At 47.8% G+C, this 16409-nt stretch overlaps 1 protein-coding gene across 1 annotated transcript in view; it reads left to right on the top strand.

Moving 5' to 3' along the window:
* Window positions 1-11597, top strand: part of LOC139259397 (kelch-like protein 12) — a gene marked incomplete at its 3' end in the record, with an annotated part of 33229 nt that extends 21632 nt beyond the window's left edge. The window contains exons 4-6 of the mRNA XM_070874863.1: window positions 7411-7564; window positions 8349-8566; window positions 11448-11597. Of these exons, the coding sequence (XP_070730964.1) occupies window positions 7411-7564; window positions 8349-8566; window positions 11448-11597 (522 nt within the window). The remainder of the gene's footprint in view (window positions 1-7410; window positions 7565-8348; window positions 8567-11447) is intronic.
* Between the last annotated feature and the right edge of the window lie 4812 nt (window positions 11598-16409).

Below are 16409 nucleotides of genomic sequence, written 5' to 3' on the forward strand. Positions count from 1 at the left end.
ACAAAAAAGGGAGGCTTAAGGGCTAAATATTGCAGAATCTCTTGGCGTATAGAAAGTCCAGGGGTGAAATTAAAAGGGATATTAGGAAAGCAAAGAGCATGAAAAATGCTTAAGTAAAATTAACGAAAATCCAAAGATTTTATAAATATATTGAGCAAGAGGATAACTAAAGAAAGGTTAGGGCCTATTGGAGACCATGAGGGTAATCTGTGCGTGGAAGCGGAAGATGTGGGTATGGTTCTTAATGAATGAATTGCGTCTGTTTTCACAAAAGAGAGGGTTGATGCAGACATTGCTATCTGGGAGGAGGAGTGTGAAATATTAGATGAAATAAACATAATGAAAGAGAAGGTATTAAGGGGTTTAGCAGCTTTGAAAGTGGATAAATCCCTAGGCCCGGATGAAATGTATCCCAGGCTGTTGAGCGAAGCAAAAGAAGAAATAGCAGAGGCTTTGACCATCATTTTCCAATCGTCTCTGGTTTCAGATTTGGTGCTGGAGGACTGCTAATGTTTAAGAAGGGAGAAAGGGATCGACCGAGTAATTACAGGCCACTCAGCTTAACCTCGGTGGTGGGAAAATTATTGGAAAAAATCCTGAAGGACAGGATAAATCTACATTTAGAAAGACATGGATTAATCAGGGACAGTCAGCACGGATTTGTTAAGGGAAGTTCGTCTCTGACTAACTTGATTGAATTTTTCAAGGAGGTAACTAGGAGGGTTGATGAGGGCAGTGCGTAAGATGTAATGTATATGGATTTTGGCAAGGCTTTTGATAAGGTCCCACATGGACACGAAAATAAAAGCCCATGGGATCCAGGGCAAAGTGGCAAGTTGAATCCAAAATTGGCTCAGGTAGGAAGCAAAGGGTAATGGTTGATGGATGTTTTTGTGACTGGAAGGATGTTTCCAGTGGGGTTCCTAAGTCCCTTGCTTTTTGTGGTATACATTAATGATCTAGACTTGAATATAGGGGGTATGATTAAGAAGTTTGCAAATTATACTAAAATCGGCTGTGTGGTAATAATGAAGAAGAAAGCTGTGGACTACAGGAAGATATCAATCAACTGATCAGATGGGCAGAACGGTGGCAAATGGAATTTAATTCAGAGAAGTGTGAGGTAATGCATTTGGGGGGGGGCTAACAAGGAAAGGGAATACACAATAAATGGTAGGATACTGAGAAATGTAGAGGAACAAAGGAACCTTGGAGTGCAGGTCCACAGATCCTTGAAGGTAACAGGCCAGGTCGATAAGGTGGTTGAGAAGGCATACGGAATGCTTGCCTTTATTAGCCGAGGCATAAAATGTAAGAGCAGGGGATTATGCTTGAACTGTATAAAACACTAGTTAGGCCACAGCTGGAGTACTGCGTGCAGTTCTGGTCACCGCATTATAGGAAGGATGTGATTGCACTGGAGAGGGTGCAGAGGAGATTTGCGAGGATGTTGCTGGGAGTGGAGAATCATAGCTATGAGGAAAGATTGGATAGGCTGTGTTTGTTTTCCTTGGAACAGAGGAGGCTGAGGGGAGACCTCATTGAGGTGTATAAAATTATGAGCGACCTAGATATTGTGAACAGAAAGGGCCTATTTCCCTTAGCAGAGGGGTCAACAATCAGGGAAATTTCTTCATGCAGAGGGTTGTGGGGGTCTGGAACTCACTGCCTGAAAGGGTGGTAGAGGCAGAAACACTCACCACATTTAAAAAGTACTTGGATGTGCACTTGAAGTGCAGTAACCTACAGGGTTACGGGCCAAGAGCTGGAAAGTGGGATTAGGCTGGATCGCCTCTTGTCGGCCGGCGCGGACACGATGGGCCGAAATGACCTCCTTCCATGCTGTAAATTTCTATGATTCCTGATCATTCCTGAATGATCTCGCTGGAAGTGGAAATCTGGAAGTCTCTCCACCAAAAAGCTTTTGAGGCTAGGCCAATTGAAAAATTTCAAGATGCAGATTGATGAATTTTTGTCAGGCATGGGTATTTAGGGATATGGAACCAAGGTGGGTAAAAGGAGCTGTAAGGTACAGATCAGCCATGATCTAATTACATGGCGAACAGGCTCAAGGGGTTGGATGGTCTTCTCCCGTTCCGGTGTTAAGATTGTGCCCCCTTTTTTCTGGATTCCCTCACCTTGGAAAGCGTCACGGTTCTGACGGCAATGAGCTCTCGCTGGTGTAAATCTCGTGCTGGGCCGTTCCCATATCTGCTGCCGGTCTCTTAAGGTGAACAGCCTCTGGCATGTTCGAACAATGTAGGTAAGGGAAGTCGGCAAGTCAGATCTGCAACTTCGGGATAAGGATTGGCTCTAAGGAATCCTAAAGGGGGTTCACGAACAGAGAGACCTGGGGCTATGTGTGGCACAAATCGTTGAAGGTGGCAGGGCAGGTTGAGAAAGCAGTTAAAAAGGCTTACAGGATCATGGGTTTCATAAATAGAGGTATAGGGCTAGAAATTCGGTAGGTTAGCGTTGGGAGCAGGGCGGGGGTGCTAAAGGAATAGTGACCAGGCGTGGCGAATGCAGAGGCACCCACGAACTTTAGTGCCAGTTTAAAAGGCGTCTAACCCGCAGCACCTGTGTCTCTAGTGCCTCGCGCATCGTGATGTCACAAAGTCCGCAGCGCCCGTTACCGCCCGGATGTAAAATTGACTCTAGCCCCCTGCTGTATCGCCTCACGCTGATAACGCCAGCAAGCGGTGGTGTGTATTGGCTGGCCGCTTGGGGAGCAGTAATTAAAGAGAGTGTTTTTCAGCAAGCGCAACCTTTGTTATTTGCACCAGTCTGGTGCCTGCGCAAGGTTTTTCCTATTTCATTAGTGCAAGATGCCCAGGCCCTCCCCTGTGAGAGTGTTTGGGGCTGTAATGGTAGTCGCGCAGGTCGCCTTGCAAGACAGACCTGCCGACAAGTAGGCCGTGCACCATCATTGGCCCTTCCCTTTAAGCGGGGGAAGGAGCGCCTCACGCCGTGACCAATGTGCTCAAAATTGTTCAGCGTTCTATCACTACCGCCCCGCTCTTGGACTTTAGTGCCCCAAGAGAAGTGGTTAATGCTTGATTTAGTGTTCCACTTCCCTCCTGGAGTGCTAAAACTAAATATCACTGGAGGAGAGAGTGATTAGTGCCCGCTACTACTTTTTGTACTTTTCAAAATTTAGGGCCCCAATCAAGGTGCTACCCAGTTTCTAGCCCTACAAGTGCAGAAGTGTGGAAATTATGATGAACCTGTATAAAATACTGGTTCGACCCCAACTGGAGTATTGTGCACAATTCTGAGCACCGCACTTTAGGAAGGATGTGAAGGCCTTGGAGAGGGTGCAGAAAAGATTTACGACAATGGTTCCAGGGATGAGGGACTTCAGTTACGTTGATAGACTGGGGAAGCTGGAGTTGTTCACCTTGGAGCAAAGGAGATTTGATCGAAGTGTTCGAAATCATGAGGGGTCTGAGAGAGAGAAACTGTTCCCATTGGCAGAAGGGTAGAGAACCAGAGGACACAGATTTAAGGTGATTGGCAAAAGAACCAGAGGTGATGGAAGAAAATACTTTTTTATGCAGCGAGTGGTTAAGATCTGGAATGCACGGCCTGAAAGGGTGGTGGAGGCAGACTCAACCTTATCTTTCAAAAGGGAAGTGGATAAGTATCTGAAGGGAAATATTTTGCAGGTCTACGGGGAGTGGGACTAGCTGAGAGCTGACACGGGCTCGACAGGCCAAATGGCTGCCTGTGCTGTAACCATTCTATGATTCAGAGGAAATAAGGTTTGTCTACCATTTCGTATCCAGGTATACATATTAACATGTTTCCATATCCTGATGCGAGGATATGTTATAAAGAAAATTTAGCATTTTCTCGATCTAATTCAAACTGTCTGCTCCCTATGAGACAAGTTATTTTTACTTGAGAAACCACAGTGAAGGGATGAGGCCTGCAAGAAGTAACAATTAGTTGATGTCCAGCTTGTGTTTAAAAGCCTGAAGATTATGAGGGGGGGGAAAGATTAAAGGGTGTATATAGAGAACCACAAGTCTGAGCTCCTCCGTTTTAGTGAATGTAGGATGAGACTGGATTGGAATGGTTAAGGAGGAACTCCCATCTGATAGTTGCATGTTCTATCTCGGAGGGATAGCGATTAGTTAGTGTTGGCCCAGAACCAGTGCCTCCTGCAATTGGAAAATCCCAGTTGTCCCTGACTGAAATACACAGGGATGGCGCCCTCTGCAGGCCCAGGCAGTAAGAACTCTTCCTGGTTGAGAAAGAAAGCTTGATTACTTTTCAACAACACTTTATAAAAAAAAAACAGCTTGATTTATAGTTCCAGTTTAACTTCTGTGGCTTATTGTAGCCCTGTAATTACCCGATTTAAAAACCAGTTCCTGATAGGGAAGCATATTTAACCGTTTCCCTTGGTGATTTCTGCGTCTATCTCCGTGGAATTGCAATACAAATCTGCACAAGCAGTGAGGTAGTTCATTCCTGACCCAGGTCTTTCTGTCTCTCCAGGAATGCACCTTGGGGGTTTCTTCAGCTGCTGTTTTTCTGAGCTGTATGCCACCCTGTGATTACAATGATGCTGCTTCCTCGTAGTCATTACAGTTTGCCAGGACAGGGTACAATGCACTCGTCCTTTTCTGAGTGTGTTTTTGGCTGCAGACACGGAGTGCTGAACTGAAAGGGTGACATCAGACGTGGTGGTAAATGTTAAGTGACCCCTTTCATTGACTGGCTCCCAGCGATAAAGCTTTGCCAGTGTAAAACGTCTCAATAAACCAGCCTGGCGCACTGTCGCTCTGAGTGCAACCCACATTTAAACATGGAAAACTACACTTAACCGAAGATGATAATCATATAGCATATAATAATATAGTAGCTATGTTACTGGACTAGGAATCCAGATGTGTGGACTAATAGTCCAGGGAACACTGGTTCAAATCCCAGCAGTTTGAGAATTTGAATTCAGTTTCAAACGAATCTAGGAATAATAAAGCTGGTATCAGTGAAAGTGTCCGCGAAGCTGTCAGATTGTCGTAAAAACCCACCTGGTTCACGAATGTCCTTTAGGGAAGGAAACCTGCCACCCTTACCTGGTCTGGGCCTGTATGTGACTCCAGTCCCACACCAATGTGGTTGACACTCTCTGAAATGGCTGAGCAATCCACTCAGTTATATCAAACTCTCTATCAGAAGCCCGAGAAGTCCCCACACTACCTTCTCCGGGCATCTGGGATGGCCAATGGATATAGCTTTGCCAGCGCTGCCTTCATCCTGAGAATTAATTTTAAAAATTGCATGAATGAGTAAAAAGAAGGTTGAGTCCATCTCGGGATTGCAATTCAAGTCTCCACAAGCAACAAGGCAGTTACAGAGACACTAGGAGCTTGTTTGCTGACCCAGGTGGTTTTGTTTCTCCAGGAATACGCCTCAGGGTCTTGAGCTGCTGGTTAGAATGTTGTTTTCCTCAGCCGGACTCCACCCTGTAATTAACATTGCTGCCGCTTCCTCATTACTGTTTGCCACGAGAGGACTGAGTACAATGTGTTCCTTTTTTATGAGTGTGCCTGTAGCAAGTGTTAAGTGACCCTGTTCATTTATTGGTCCCCAGAGGTAGAGCTTTGAACAATGTCCAGTATCATTGTACTAGGCAAGGTGGCCCCACACTCTTGCTGCACTGCATTCATGTTCATGACCATTTGCACATAGGTATATCAGTGTAGGGATCACCTGGAGAGTGCTCCTCAGGGTGTGTGGGGACTGTGTGTCCCTGGGTGTGTGAGTGGGGATAGTATGCATCGGGTTGGGTGTGGATTGTGTGCCTCGGGGTGGGTGTGGATTGTGTGCCTCGGGGTGGGTGTGGATTGTGTGCCTCGGGGTGGGTGTGGATTGTGTGCCTCGGGGTGGGTGTGGATTGTGTGCCTCGGGGTGGGTGTGGATTGTGTGCCTCGGGGTGGGTGTGGATTGTGTGCCTCGGGGTGGGTGTGGATTGTGTGCCTCGGGGTGGGTGTGGATTGTGTGCCTCGGGGTGGGTGTGGATTGTGTGCCTCGGGGTGGGTGTGGATTGTGTGCCTCGGGGTGGGTGTGGATTGTGTGCCTCGGGGTGGGTGTGGATTGTGTGCCTCGGGGTGGGTGTGGATTGTGTGCCTCGGGGTGGGTGTGGATTGTGTGCCTCGGGGTGGGTGTGGATTGTGTGCCTCGGGGTGGGTGTGGATTGTGTGCCTCGGGGTGGGTGTGGATTGTGTGCCTCGGGGTGGGTGTGGATTGTGTCTCGGGGTGGGTGTGGATTGTGTCTCGGGGTGGGTGTGGATTGTGTCTCGGGGTGTGTGTGGATTGTGTCTCGGGGTGGGTGTGGATTGTGTCTCGGGGTGGGTGTGGATTGTGTCTCTGGGTGGGTGAGTGTGTGGGGATTGTGTCTCTGGGTGGGTGCGTGTGTGGGGATTGTGTCTCTGGGTGAGTGAGTGAGTGTGTGGGGATTGTGTCTCTGGGTGAGTGTGTGGGGATTGTGTCTCGGGGTGGGTGAGTGTGTGGGGATTGTGTCCCGGGGTGGGTGAGTGTGTGGGGATTGTGTCTCGGGGTGAGTGAGTGTGTGGGGATTGTGTCTCTGGGTGAGTGTGAGGGGATTGTGTCTCTGGGTGAGTGTGTGGGGATTGTGTCTCTGGGTGAGTGTGTGGGGATTGTGTCTCTGGGTGAGTGTGTGGGGATTGTGTCTCTGGGTGAGTGTGTGGGGATTGTGTCTCGGGGTGGGTGAGTGTGTGGGGATTGTATCTCGGGATGAGTGAGTGTGTGGGGATTGTGTCTCGGGGTGGGTGAGTGTGGGGATTGTGTCTCTGGGTGAGTGTGTGGGGATTGTGTCTCGGGGTGGGTGAGTGTGTGGGGATTGTGTCTCGGGGTGGGTGAGTGTATGGGGATTGTGTCTCGGGGTGGGTGAGTGTGTGGGGATTGTGTCTCTGGGTGAGTGTGGGGATTGTGTCTCTGGGTGAGTGAGTGTGTGGGGATTATGTCTCTGGGTGAGTGAGAGTGTGGGGATTGTATCTCAGGGTGAGTGAGTGTGTGGGGATTGTGTCTCGGGGTGAGTGAGTGTGTGGGGATTGTGTCTCTGGGTGGGTGAGAGTGTGGGGATTGTGTCTCTGGGTGGGTGAGTGTGTGGGGATTGTGTCTCGGGGTAAGTGAGTGTGTGGGGATTGTGTCTCGGGGTGAGTGAGTGTGTGGGGATTGTATCTCGGGGTGGGTGAGAGTGTGGGGATTGTGTCCCGGGGTGGGTGAGTGTGTGGGGATTGTGTCTCTGGGTGAGTGAGTGTGGAGACTGTGTGTCGCGTAGATTGGATAAATTCTGATGTCTGGTCCCACTGAGCGGTAACAGGCCCTACAATGGTTGCAGAATCAGTCACTGAGCCGCCGTTTCTTTGCTTGCAGCTTTCAGAGAAAGGTAAGCCAGATGTCGATATCCAGGGTCTGACTGCCTCCACCATGGAGATCCTGCTGGATTTTGTGTATACAGAAACCGTCCATGTCACTGTGGAGAATGTTCAGGAATTACTTCCCGCAGCTTGCCTTCTCCAGCTAAAAGGTGAGCTCCTTTCTCATTCTCATTGCTCTTGGAACAGCCCACGGCTGGGTATTCCAAGCTCCTGTTTAAAACTGCATTGCGATGCTCCGCGGGATCAGCAGTCAGCCTAGCTGTGGCCGGTGAAGCACGACAGACAGCAATCATTTACATTGCTGCTCCAGCACTACAGCTTGTGTGCCATGGAAAAAACAGCGTTCAACGTAGAGAGAGAAAGAACTTGCATTTATGTAGTGTTTTGACAACCTCAGGAAGTCCAAAAGCAGTTCACAGCCAATGAAATATTGTTGAAGTGTAGCTGCTGTTGCAACGTAGGGAGACGTAAAACCCAATTTGCACACAGCAAGGTCCAACAAACAACATGGAGCTAAATAACCAATTTGACAATCTTAGTGATGTTGGTTGAGGGATAAGTTGTGACCAGGATACTGGGAGAATTCCCAAGTGACCTGGGATCTTGTACATCTACCTGAGAAGATGGACAGGGCCTCGGGTTAATGTTTGAGCTGAAAGACGGCACCTCTGACAGTGCAGCAGTCCCTCAGCACTCCACTGGAGTGTCTGCCGAGATTATGGGCTCAAGTCTCTGGAGTGGGACTTGAACCCACGACCTTCTTAGTCTGTGGCAAGAGTGTGAGCACTGAACCACAGCTGACACCTTAGTCTCTGATTCTACTCAAAGGGGATCATTTACCTGCTGCGGGTGGTGTCGACGGTATAAAATAGTGGCACTAAACACGTGGCCATTTACATGAGCTGATCGTGTGCTGTGCGTATTTCTCACTAGGTGTGAAGCAGGCTTGCTGTGAATTCTTGGAGAGCCAGCTAGACCCATCCAACTGTTTGGGAATCCAGGAGTTTGCGGAGACTCACAGCTGTGTGGATCTGATGCTGGCGGCAGAAATTTTCAGCCAGAAGAACTTTCCGGAAGTTGTCCAACACGAAGAATTCATGCTGCTGAACAAGGAGGAAGTGGAAAAACTCATTCGGTGTGATGAGATTCAGGTGAGGCCTCGGTCACTTGTGGAGAATGTACAAAAGGCCATTTGTTACATCAAACATCCTGTGAGAAGGACGGGCCGGTGACCTTTGGGTTTGCAGACAGTATGGGCTGAAATTACCATCCGCGATAAGCTCTCTTACCATCTCGAGGCGGGAGTGGATGGGTCAACCCTTCCGAAATTGCCCCGCGCCGGAAGCAAGTGGAACGGGTTACCGCACTGCCTATGTTGCCGCTGTGCCGGGCACGTGCCGATCCCTTACTGACCGGCGACCCGCTTACTGACCCCCGCGGGAGCAGCACCGCCGCCGGTCAGTGCCACTGACCGCTTCCTCCTGGGCGGTGTGTCCGGCCTTAAAGGGGAGGTCGCACTGCAGGTGACTCCATATTATTTTTTATTGTCAGCTGACTATCAAGTCGGGCCGCCAATTGTGCCCTCTTGGGTGCCAGGCCACTGGCCTAGCCGAGACCCTCCTTGGTGGCCCAGTGGACCCAAGTAAAACGTTTGCAGAGCTCGCAGCGGCCTTCCCCTTTAACTGAAGGGGAGGGACATTATGATGAGCCATGCTGACGTTGTCCGTGTCATGCTGATGACTGGTCGGGGCAGTCGCCCCGAAGCAACCCAGGCACCTCGCGCCCCACTGCCCCCGGGACACCGCCCCGACCGGGAAAAATTACCCAATGTACTGAGCTTTGCCAGAATGGAAACTTCTGGAAATGCTAAGTGCGCGCCGTTTGGGCAGGACTGAGTTTCGGCCCCTACCTGTTTAATGCTACTTTTCAGGAGATTCTGTCTCTTATAAAATGCTTGGGGATTAATATGTGGCGATGTGATACAATAATCGCGCACAAGGAATAGAAAGACATTTAATATTCGCCAGGGTCGTCTTGCTCTTCGTGAAACGTACATTTCTTTATCATTGATAAACCTAGGTCAAGGGTCGTGGCCCATAATGCATGCTGTCAGCCAGGTTGGAGAAGATAAAAAAGAAGAGGTAAATTGAGAAATAATTGTGTGGTGCTGAGCTTGAAGTTAGGATTTAAAGAGAGTGATTATAAGAATAGGATAAGAAGAGTAAATAACGGAAAATGGAGAGTTTTTGTTTAAAGGACCTCGCACCTACCCTGGGACACCATCCTCGAACTTTGCTGGTGGTTTGTTCCCTGCCTAGGGATCTTCAATCCACTTGATCACCTCTGGCCTGCCCTGGCTTGAGATTGGCTGGCAGCACAATCTCCTCTTAGTGTAGGATTTGTCGATAGCATTTACCAAGGCCAGCAGCCAGAAGAGCTGAGTAAATCTTGGCAAACATTAACCAGGTTGCTTCAACCAGTTTTATTTCAACTGCGATGTCTTAATGCAGCTCTTTGTAAAGTATTTTTCTTCAAAAATCAATAGAAACGGACCACGACAGAAGTGTTCAAAGTTAATTAGAATTCTTTGTAACTGGGATTTCAAAATACTTCCCCTTCTCCTCCCCTCCCCCCCCCCCCCCCCAGATCTAAGTGACGGGGAATGGGTTAACCTTATCCCGAAGCAGAGGGTCCTTTCTAGTTACTTGTGGCTGACCCTTGATCTAGATACAGCAATGTGTCTCAGATACCAATTTGTGTTGTAACTACACATTCATTTTGAGACACATTTTTCCACAGGTAACTGGCTGCCATCTTGAAACCCTTTCAGCAATGAGTTGAGGGCCTCATGTCTATCTTTAGCTTTATGGCACTAAATACAAATCAGTAATGTATTAAATATGCACTGGAACACTTATATTCCTTATTTTGTCAACATCATATTGAGACACAGACCCAGCTGCAGACTTCTACCACTAGATAGAGTCTCACGGGTCCCTGCACCCATACCTACAGTGTCACTGATGCACTCAGAAGGAAATGAACTTTGTTCGACTTGTTGGCCCGAAGATTGCAGCCTCTCCGGGTGCATACGATGTGTGCACACGCCCGAAGAGGCCTCACAAATGCCGGTTCTGGGCGCGCGATGCGCCGAGAACCAGCGTTTGCGATCTGTCAAAATGTCTTGATAGATCGCACGCATCCCCAGGAGAAGGACATTCTTGCCCAACTCTTGCTCAGCGAATGTCCTTCAAACACTTTCGCCTGGTGAAAGTAGAGGTATGGCCTGCTTTTACTAGCGTAAGGATTTTAAAACATAGAAAAATTAAATGTTATTATTTTTATATTTAAAAACCCTGTCTATGAAGGGAAGTTTATTTTTCGCTAAAACACTTAATTTAATGCAATTTCTATTAATTTTAAAAAAGTGAGTTTTTTTAAATGTGTGTGTTATTTATTTGACCTTGGGGGTATTCCCATTGATAGCAATCCGAGCTCGAAGCTCCCATTACTATAAATGAGAATACTACATAGTGATTGCTGGTCCAGACCCACGTGATCCCAGGATGCCCGTACGCTCCTGGAAGACACATTCCCATCTGCTGGACTGCACAGCTAGGCCTTGGAGCGTAATCCTACGTTCCTCCGGGACCTCCAGGTTTTTTTCGTTAAAAAAATTTTTGGTCGGAGGCGTGTGCCCGCAGGAAGATCTGATCACAGTTTTCAGGCCTCTGTTTGCAAAACTATAGGAGATCCACCAGTAAAATTAAATTCATGCTCAAAATTATTTTAGGCTACTGTATGGATTAAAAAAACAAAGCACTTCAATTTCATTCAGAATGGGATACATAAATGCAGCAGTCAGGATATTTGAATATTTTAATGATGTGAACATCAGCCCCTGTTGTGATCTAGTTGGTGTGTGAGATGTGAGCCGCATTATCTGAGTTGCTAGTTTGTGGAATGATAGAGCAAGTCCCCTATGGCACAATAGATAGCTGCCTGGTTTCTGATGAACTGCTGCTGTTCCAGGTGGATTCGGAGGAACCTGTTTTTGAAGCGGTATTAAACTGGGTAAAACACTCGCAGAAGGAACGAGAGGAATTCCTACCGGATCTGCTGCAATATGTCCGCATGCCACTGCTCACTCCGAGATACATCACAGACGTCATTGATGCTGAGGTGTGTACACCTTCCAAGTAGACTGCTGCCACTTGTAACTCAAACCTCCCGTGAGGCAGCTACATGCTTTATTTTGGTTATAAACATAATTCCAGTCATTAATAACTATCATTGCTCCATTCATTTATTAATTTGTTCCTGCATCCTTGCTCCATTTATTTACTGATATGCTGGTGTTGCTGCTGCTAGGTGAATTTATTGATTCACTGTTGCCGGCTTCTCCAATTAACTCACTGGTACTTGCTGATGATTTAATTGTTGCCTCCTTGCTGTATTAATGTGCTGGTGCCTGTTGCTGTATAGCAGTATTCATTCACCGCTGCCTACGTACCTGCTGCAGTGACGATCGGTATCTCTGCTGTCTGAGCCAGGATGCATGTGGTTTGCATTAGTTTCCTCTTGCATCAAAAACATTTTTGTCTGGCATCAAAAACATTTTTGTTCTAATTTCACTTCCGTTTGTTCCATTATTTTTTAATTGCCCTGTTTCGTTGTCTGCTATTTCAGGACGTTTTGTTAAGTGTTTCGGAACATCATAGGTGGCCACCTACTTACTATTCTCCTGCGATATGTGCGCGCACTAGGTCAATGTAGCAGAGCAGGTTATTGCACAAGATAAAACAGAGAGTCAGGATAAATGGTTCATTCTTGGGTTGGCAACCAGTAACTAGTTGGGTGCCGCAGGGATCAGTGTTGGGACCCCAACTATTTACAATCTATATAAACGACTTGGAAGAAGAGACTGAGTGTAACGTAGCCAAGTTTGCTGACAATACAAAGGTGGAAGGAAAAGCAATGTGTGAGGAGGACACAAAAAATCTGCAAAAGGACAGACAGGCTAAGTGAGTGGGCAAACATTTGGCAGATGGAGTATAATGTTGGAAAGTGTGAGGTCATGCACTTTGGCAGAAAAAAAATCAAAGAGCAAGTTATTATTTAAATGGAGAAAGATTGCAAAGTGCTGCAGTACAGCGGGACCTCGGGATACTTGTGCATGAAACACAAAAGGATAGTATGCAGGTACAGCAAGTGATCAGGAAGGCCAATGGTATCTTGGCCTTATTTCCAAAGGGGATGGAGTATAAAAGCAGGGAAGTCTTGCTACAGCTATATAAGATATTGGTGCATGCAGTTTTGGGTTCCATATTTACACAAGGATGTACTTGCTTTTGAGTCAGTTCAGAGAAGGTTCACTAGGTTAATTCCGGGGATGAGGGGGTTGACTTATGAGGAAAGGTTGAGTAGGTTGGGCCTCTACTCATTGGAATTCAGAAGAATGAGATGTGATCTTATCGAAACGTATAAGATTATGACTGGGCTTGACAAGGTGGATGCAGAGAGGATGTTTCCACTGATAGGGGAGACTAGAACTAGAGGGTATAATCTTAGAATAAGGGGCTGCCCATTTAAAACAGAGATGAGAGAAATTTCTTCTGCGGGTTGTAAACCTGTAGAATTCGGTGCCTCAGAGCTGTGGAGCTGGGACATTGAATAAATTTAAGATAGAAATAGACAATTTTTAAACGATAAGGGAATAAGGGGTTATGGAGAACGGGCAGGGAAGTTGTCCTGAGTCCATGATCAGATCAGCCATGATCTAATTAAATGGCGGAGCAGGCTCAAGGGGCCATATCCTATTTCTTATGTTCTTATGTCTCCAGTCGTCTTGGTTAATCATTGCCAGTGGACCAAGACCTCGCTCTGTCAAGCCCGTGTGGTGGCTGGTGTGCAACGGCCACCAACACGTTAAAAAAATCCACACACAGGCATCTTCTACCCTTCAATATGTAGTTCGGGACCTGGAATATTAGGTCCTCATCGAAACACCTGCAAACTCGACCCTTTTTGGTGTGGAAGCAAGTCATCCTCAATACGAGGGACCGCCGAAGAAGAAGACATCATAATAAAACTTCTCAAGCCTGTGGAGCTGTTGGCTCCCTGTCTGTGACACCACGGACATTTGACGAGTAACATATTACAAGTTTTGCAGCTGGTGTGCACTTCTTTTACAACTGTTTCTGTGGCAGCTATCCACCAACAGAAGGGGTGATGCTTGGCTTTTACTTCGAACCTATAAACAGCTGTGTATTCTTAACATTGTGCTTCCCTTTCAGTCTTCCCATCCACTTCTCCACATGGCAAGGTTCCATGGAGCTTCCCGCCTACTTACCTACACCGTCAACCCCGCCTTGGTCCTACTCTGTTTACCCTGCCACCCTTCCTGCCTTGCCCAGTCTCACTCACATCCCCTCCTCCCACAATCTAAGTCTGGTTCCGTTCCAGGCTTACTGTCCTGATCCCTGTAGTGCTGCTGCTTTCTTCAAGCTGCTTATTGTCTATACTCTGTTTAAAGGACTGTCGGCGCTTTAAGGAACAAAACAAAGAGCTGTCGCTTAACTCCTGGGGAGGAGGCAGTACACTATGGGAGGTAGGTGGGGTTAGGGAGGGTGTAGGAAGTAGTTGGGGTTAGGGAGGGTGTAGGATGTAGGTGGGGTTAGGGAAGGTGTAGGAGGTAGGTGGGGTTAGGGAAGGTGTAGGACGTAGGTGGGGTTAGGGAGGGTGTAGGAGGTAGGTGGGGTTAGGGAGGGTGTCGGACGTAGGTGGGGTTAGGGAGGGTGTAGGACGTAGGTGGGGTTAGGGAGGGTGTAGGAGGTAGGTGGGGTTAGGGAGGGTGAAGGAGGTAGGTGGGGTTTGGGAGGGTGTAGAGGTAGGTGGGGTTAGGGAGGGTGTAGGAGGTAGGTGGGGTTAGGGAGGGTGTAGGAGGTAGTTGGGGTTAGGGAGGGTGTAGGAGGTAGTTGGGGTTAGGGAGGGTGTAGGACATAGGTGAGGTTAGGGAGGGAGAAGGAGGTAGGTGGGGTTAGGGAGGATAAAGCAAGAGGCTAAGTATGATTGGGACTTACGGAGGTGGTAAGAGGTCTTGGGGTGCGGATTGAAATGAAGGAGGAGGTGAATGGGAAGTGGGCGAGGAGTAATTGAGAAGCTAAATATAGGAAGGCAGATGGGGGAAGGGCTGTTTGGTGGCTGGTAGTGGAGGAGATAGGCGAGGGCGATAGGTGCGTGAGCGATGGCGAGGGAGATAGGTGCGTGAGCGATGGCGAGGGAGATAGGTGCGTGAGCGATGGCGAGGGAGATAGGTGCGTGAGCGATGGCGAGGGAGATAGGTGCGTGAGCGATGGCGAGGGAGATAGGTGCGTGAGCGATGGCGAGGGAGATAGGTGCGCGAGCGATGGCGAGGGAGATAGGTGCGTGAGCGAGCGATGGCGAGGGAGATAGGTGCGTGAGCGAGCGATGGCGAGGGAGATAGGTGCGTGAGCGAGCGATGGCGAGGGAGATAGGTGCGTGAGCGAGCGATGGCGAGGTGCGTGGGCGAGGGATATTAGGGACACTGGTGAGTAGATTGGAGCTGAGAGTAGGGGAGATGGCAGAGCAAGGGGTGAGACCATGGGTGGGAGTTGACAGGGAAGAAAGTAACGATAAGTATCATGTCGGGACACCAGGGAAAGAATGAGAGTGACAGAAAAGAACAGGACACAGAAAATCTATAAAAGACGACAGAGAAATATGACGAGACAGGTACAATCAGAAAAGAACAAAAGATATTAAGGTGAGATGAGTAAAGAGATACACACACACAATGACACAAGGGTATCAGATGGTTGAGACCCAGCGAATACTTTGTTAACAAGAATCGTAGGCCCTGCTTATATTATCAATTAATTAGTGTTCTTAAAATAGGTTCTTCTCTGATCAACCGAACCCACCAGACTTCTACCTTCGGTGATTCAGTAGGACAGTTAATTCCTCAAGCATAGTGCCTCTTTTCATTCTCGCCTTTTATCTCACCACCATATTCAAGGCTGAGATACATAGATTTTTGGAGTCATGGGGAATCAAGGGATATGGTGATCAGGCGGGAAAGTGCAGTTGCGATCAGTGATCAGCCATGATCGTGTTAAATAGCGGAGCAGGCTCGAGGGGCCTTATGACCTACTCCTGCTCCTATTTCTTATGTTCTTATGTTCAACTCCAGACATTACCTGGTTAGTTAACTCTGGTGGTTTGATATAGTTTGTACAATAATGGTTTGAGGCTACTCATCATTCCAATTGTTTTTTGTATTTGTGAGTCTGGAGCTTTCAAAGAGCTGAAAGCTTTTCTAAAATCTTCAAAGGCTGCAGATATATTCTTGTCTCTTTGAAAGCTCCAAATGAGCTCTTTTTCAAAAAAAATCAGGCTGATAAATACCCTCAGTTAGTGGGGCCTCTAGAATTTAAATAGCTATTAAATTTGAAAATAGCTGCCAATTGAACATGTATTTGAACAAATCATATAGTATGTCTATATCTGAATTGAATGGCTTGGCCCCTCCCCCTGGACTGGAATAATTATAGCAACAAAATGTAACAAAAATGATCTGGAACAATTTTATCGTTTTTAAACTCCATGGGCTGGATTTTCGGTTAGCGCCCCGGTGGGACGGCAATGGCGGCGGTAAGCACTTCCGGGCGGGCGGTCAGGGATATTCGGTGCCAGTTTTGAGTGGGTGCGGAGAATTACCGCCTGGGAGAAGCGAGCCGGTGTGTAACGCCACTGGTTGCGACACCGGCTCAAATTTTGGCTGCGGCCTGACCCTCGGCGCTGCTGGGAACGCCTGTGGAAGCGGGCGTCCGAGCCGGAGCGGCCACAGTGAGATAAGTAATGTTGACCGCAGGCGATTGGTTTTTTACATTTTTTTTGCGATTTATGTTGTGGAGCGTGAGTTATTTATTGGGAATGTTTTTGGTGTTTTTTACAGTTTCCCCCCTCCCCCCC

The sequence above is a fragment of the Pristiophorus japonicus genome, unplaced genomic scaffold, assembly GCF_044704955.1.
Source record: "Pristiophorus japonicus isolate sPriJap1 unplaced genomic scaffold, sPriJap1.hap1 HAP1_SCAFFOLD_998, whole genome shotgun sequence".
Classification (NCBI taxonomy): Eukaryota; Metazoa; Chordata; class Chondrichthyes; family Pristiophoridae; genus Pristiophorus; species Pristiophorus japonicus.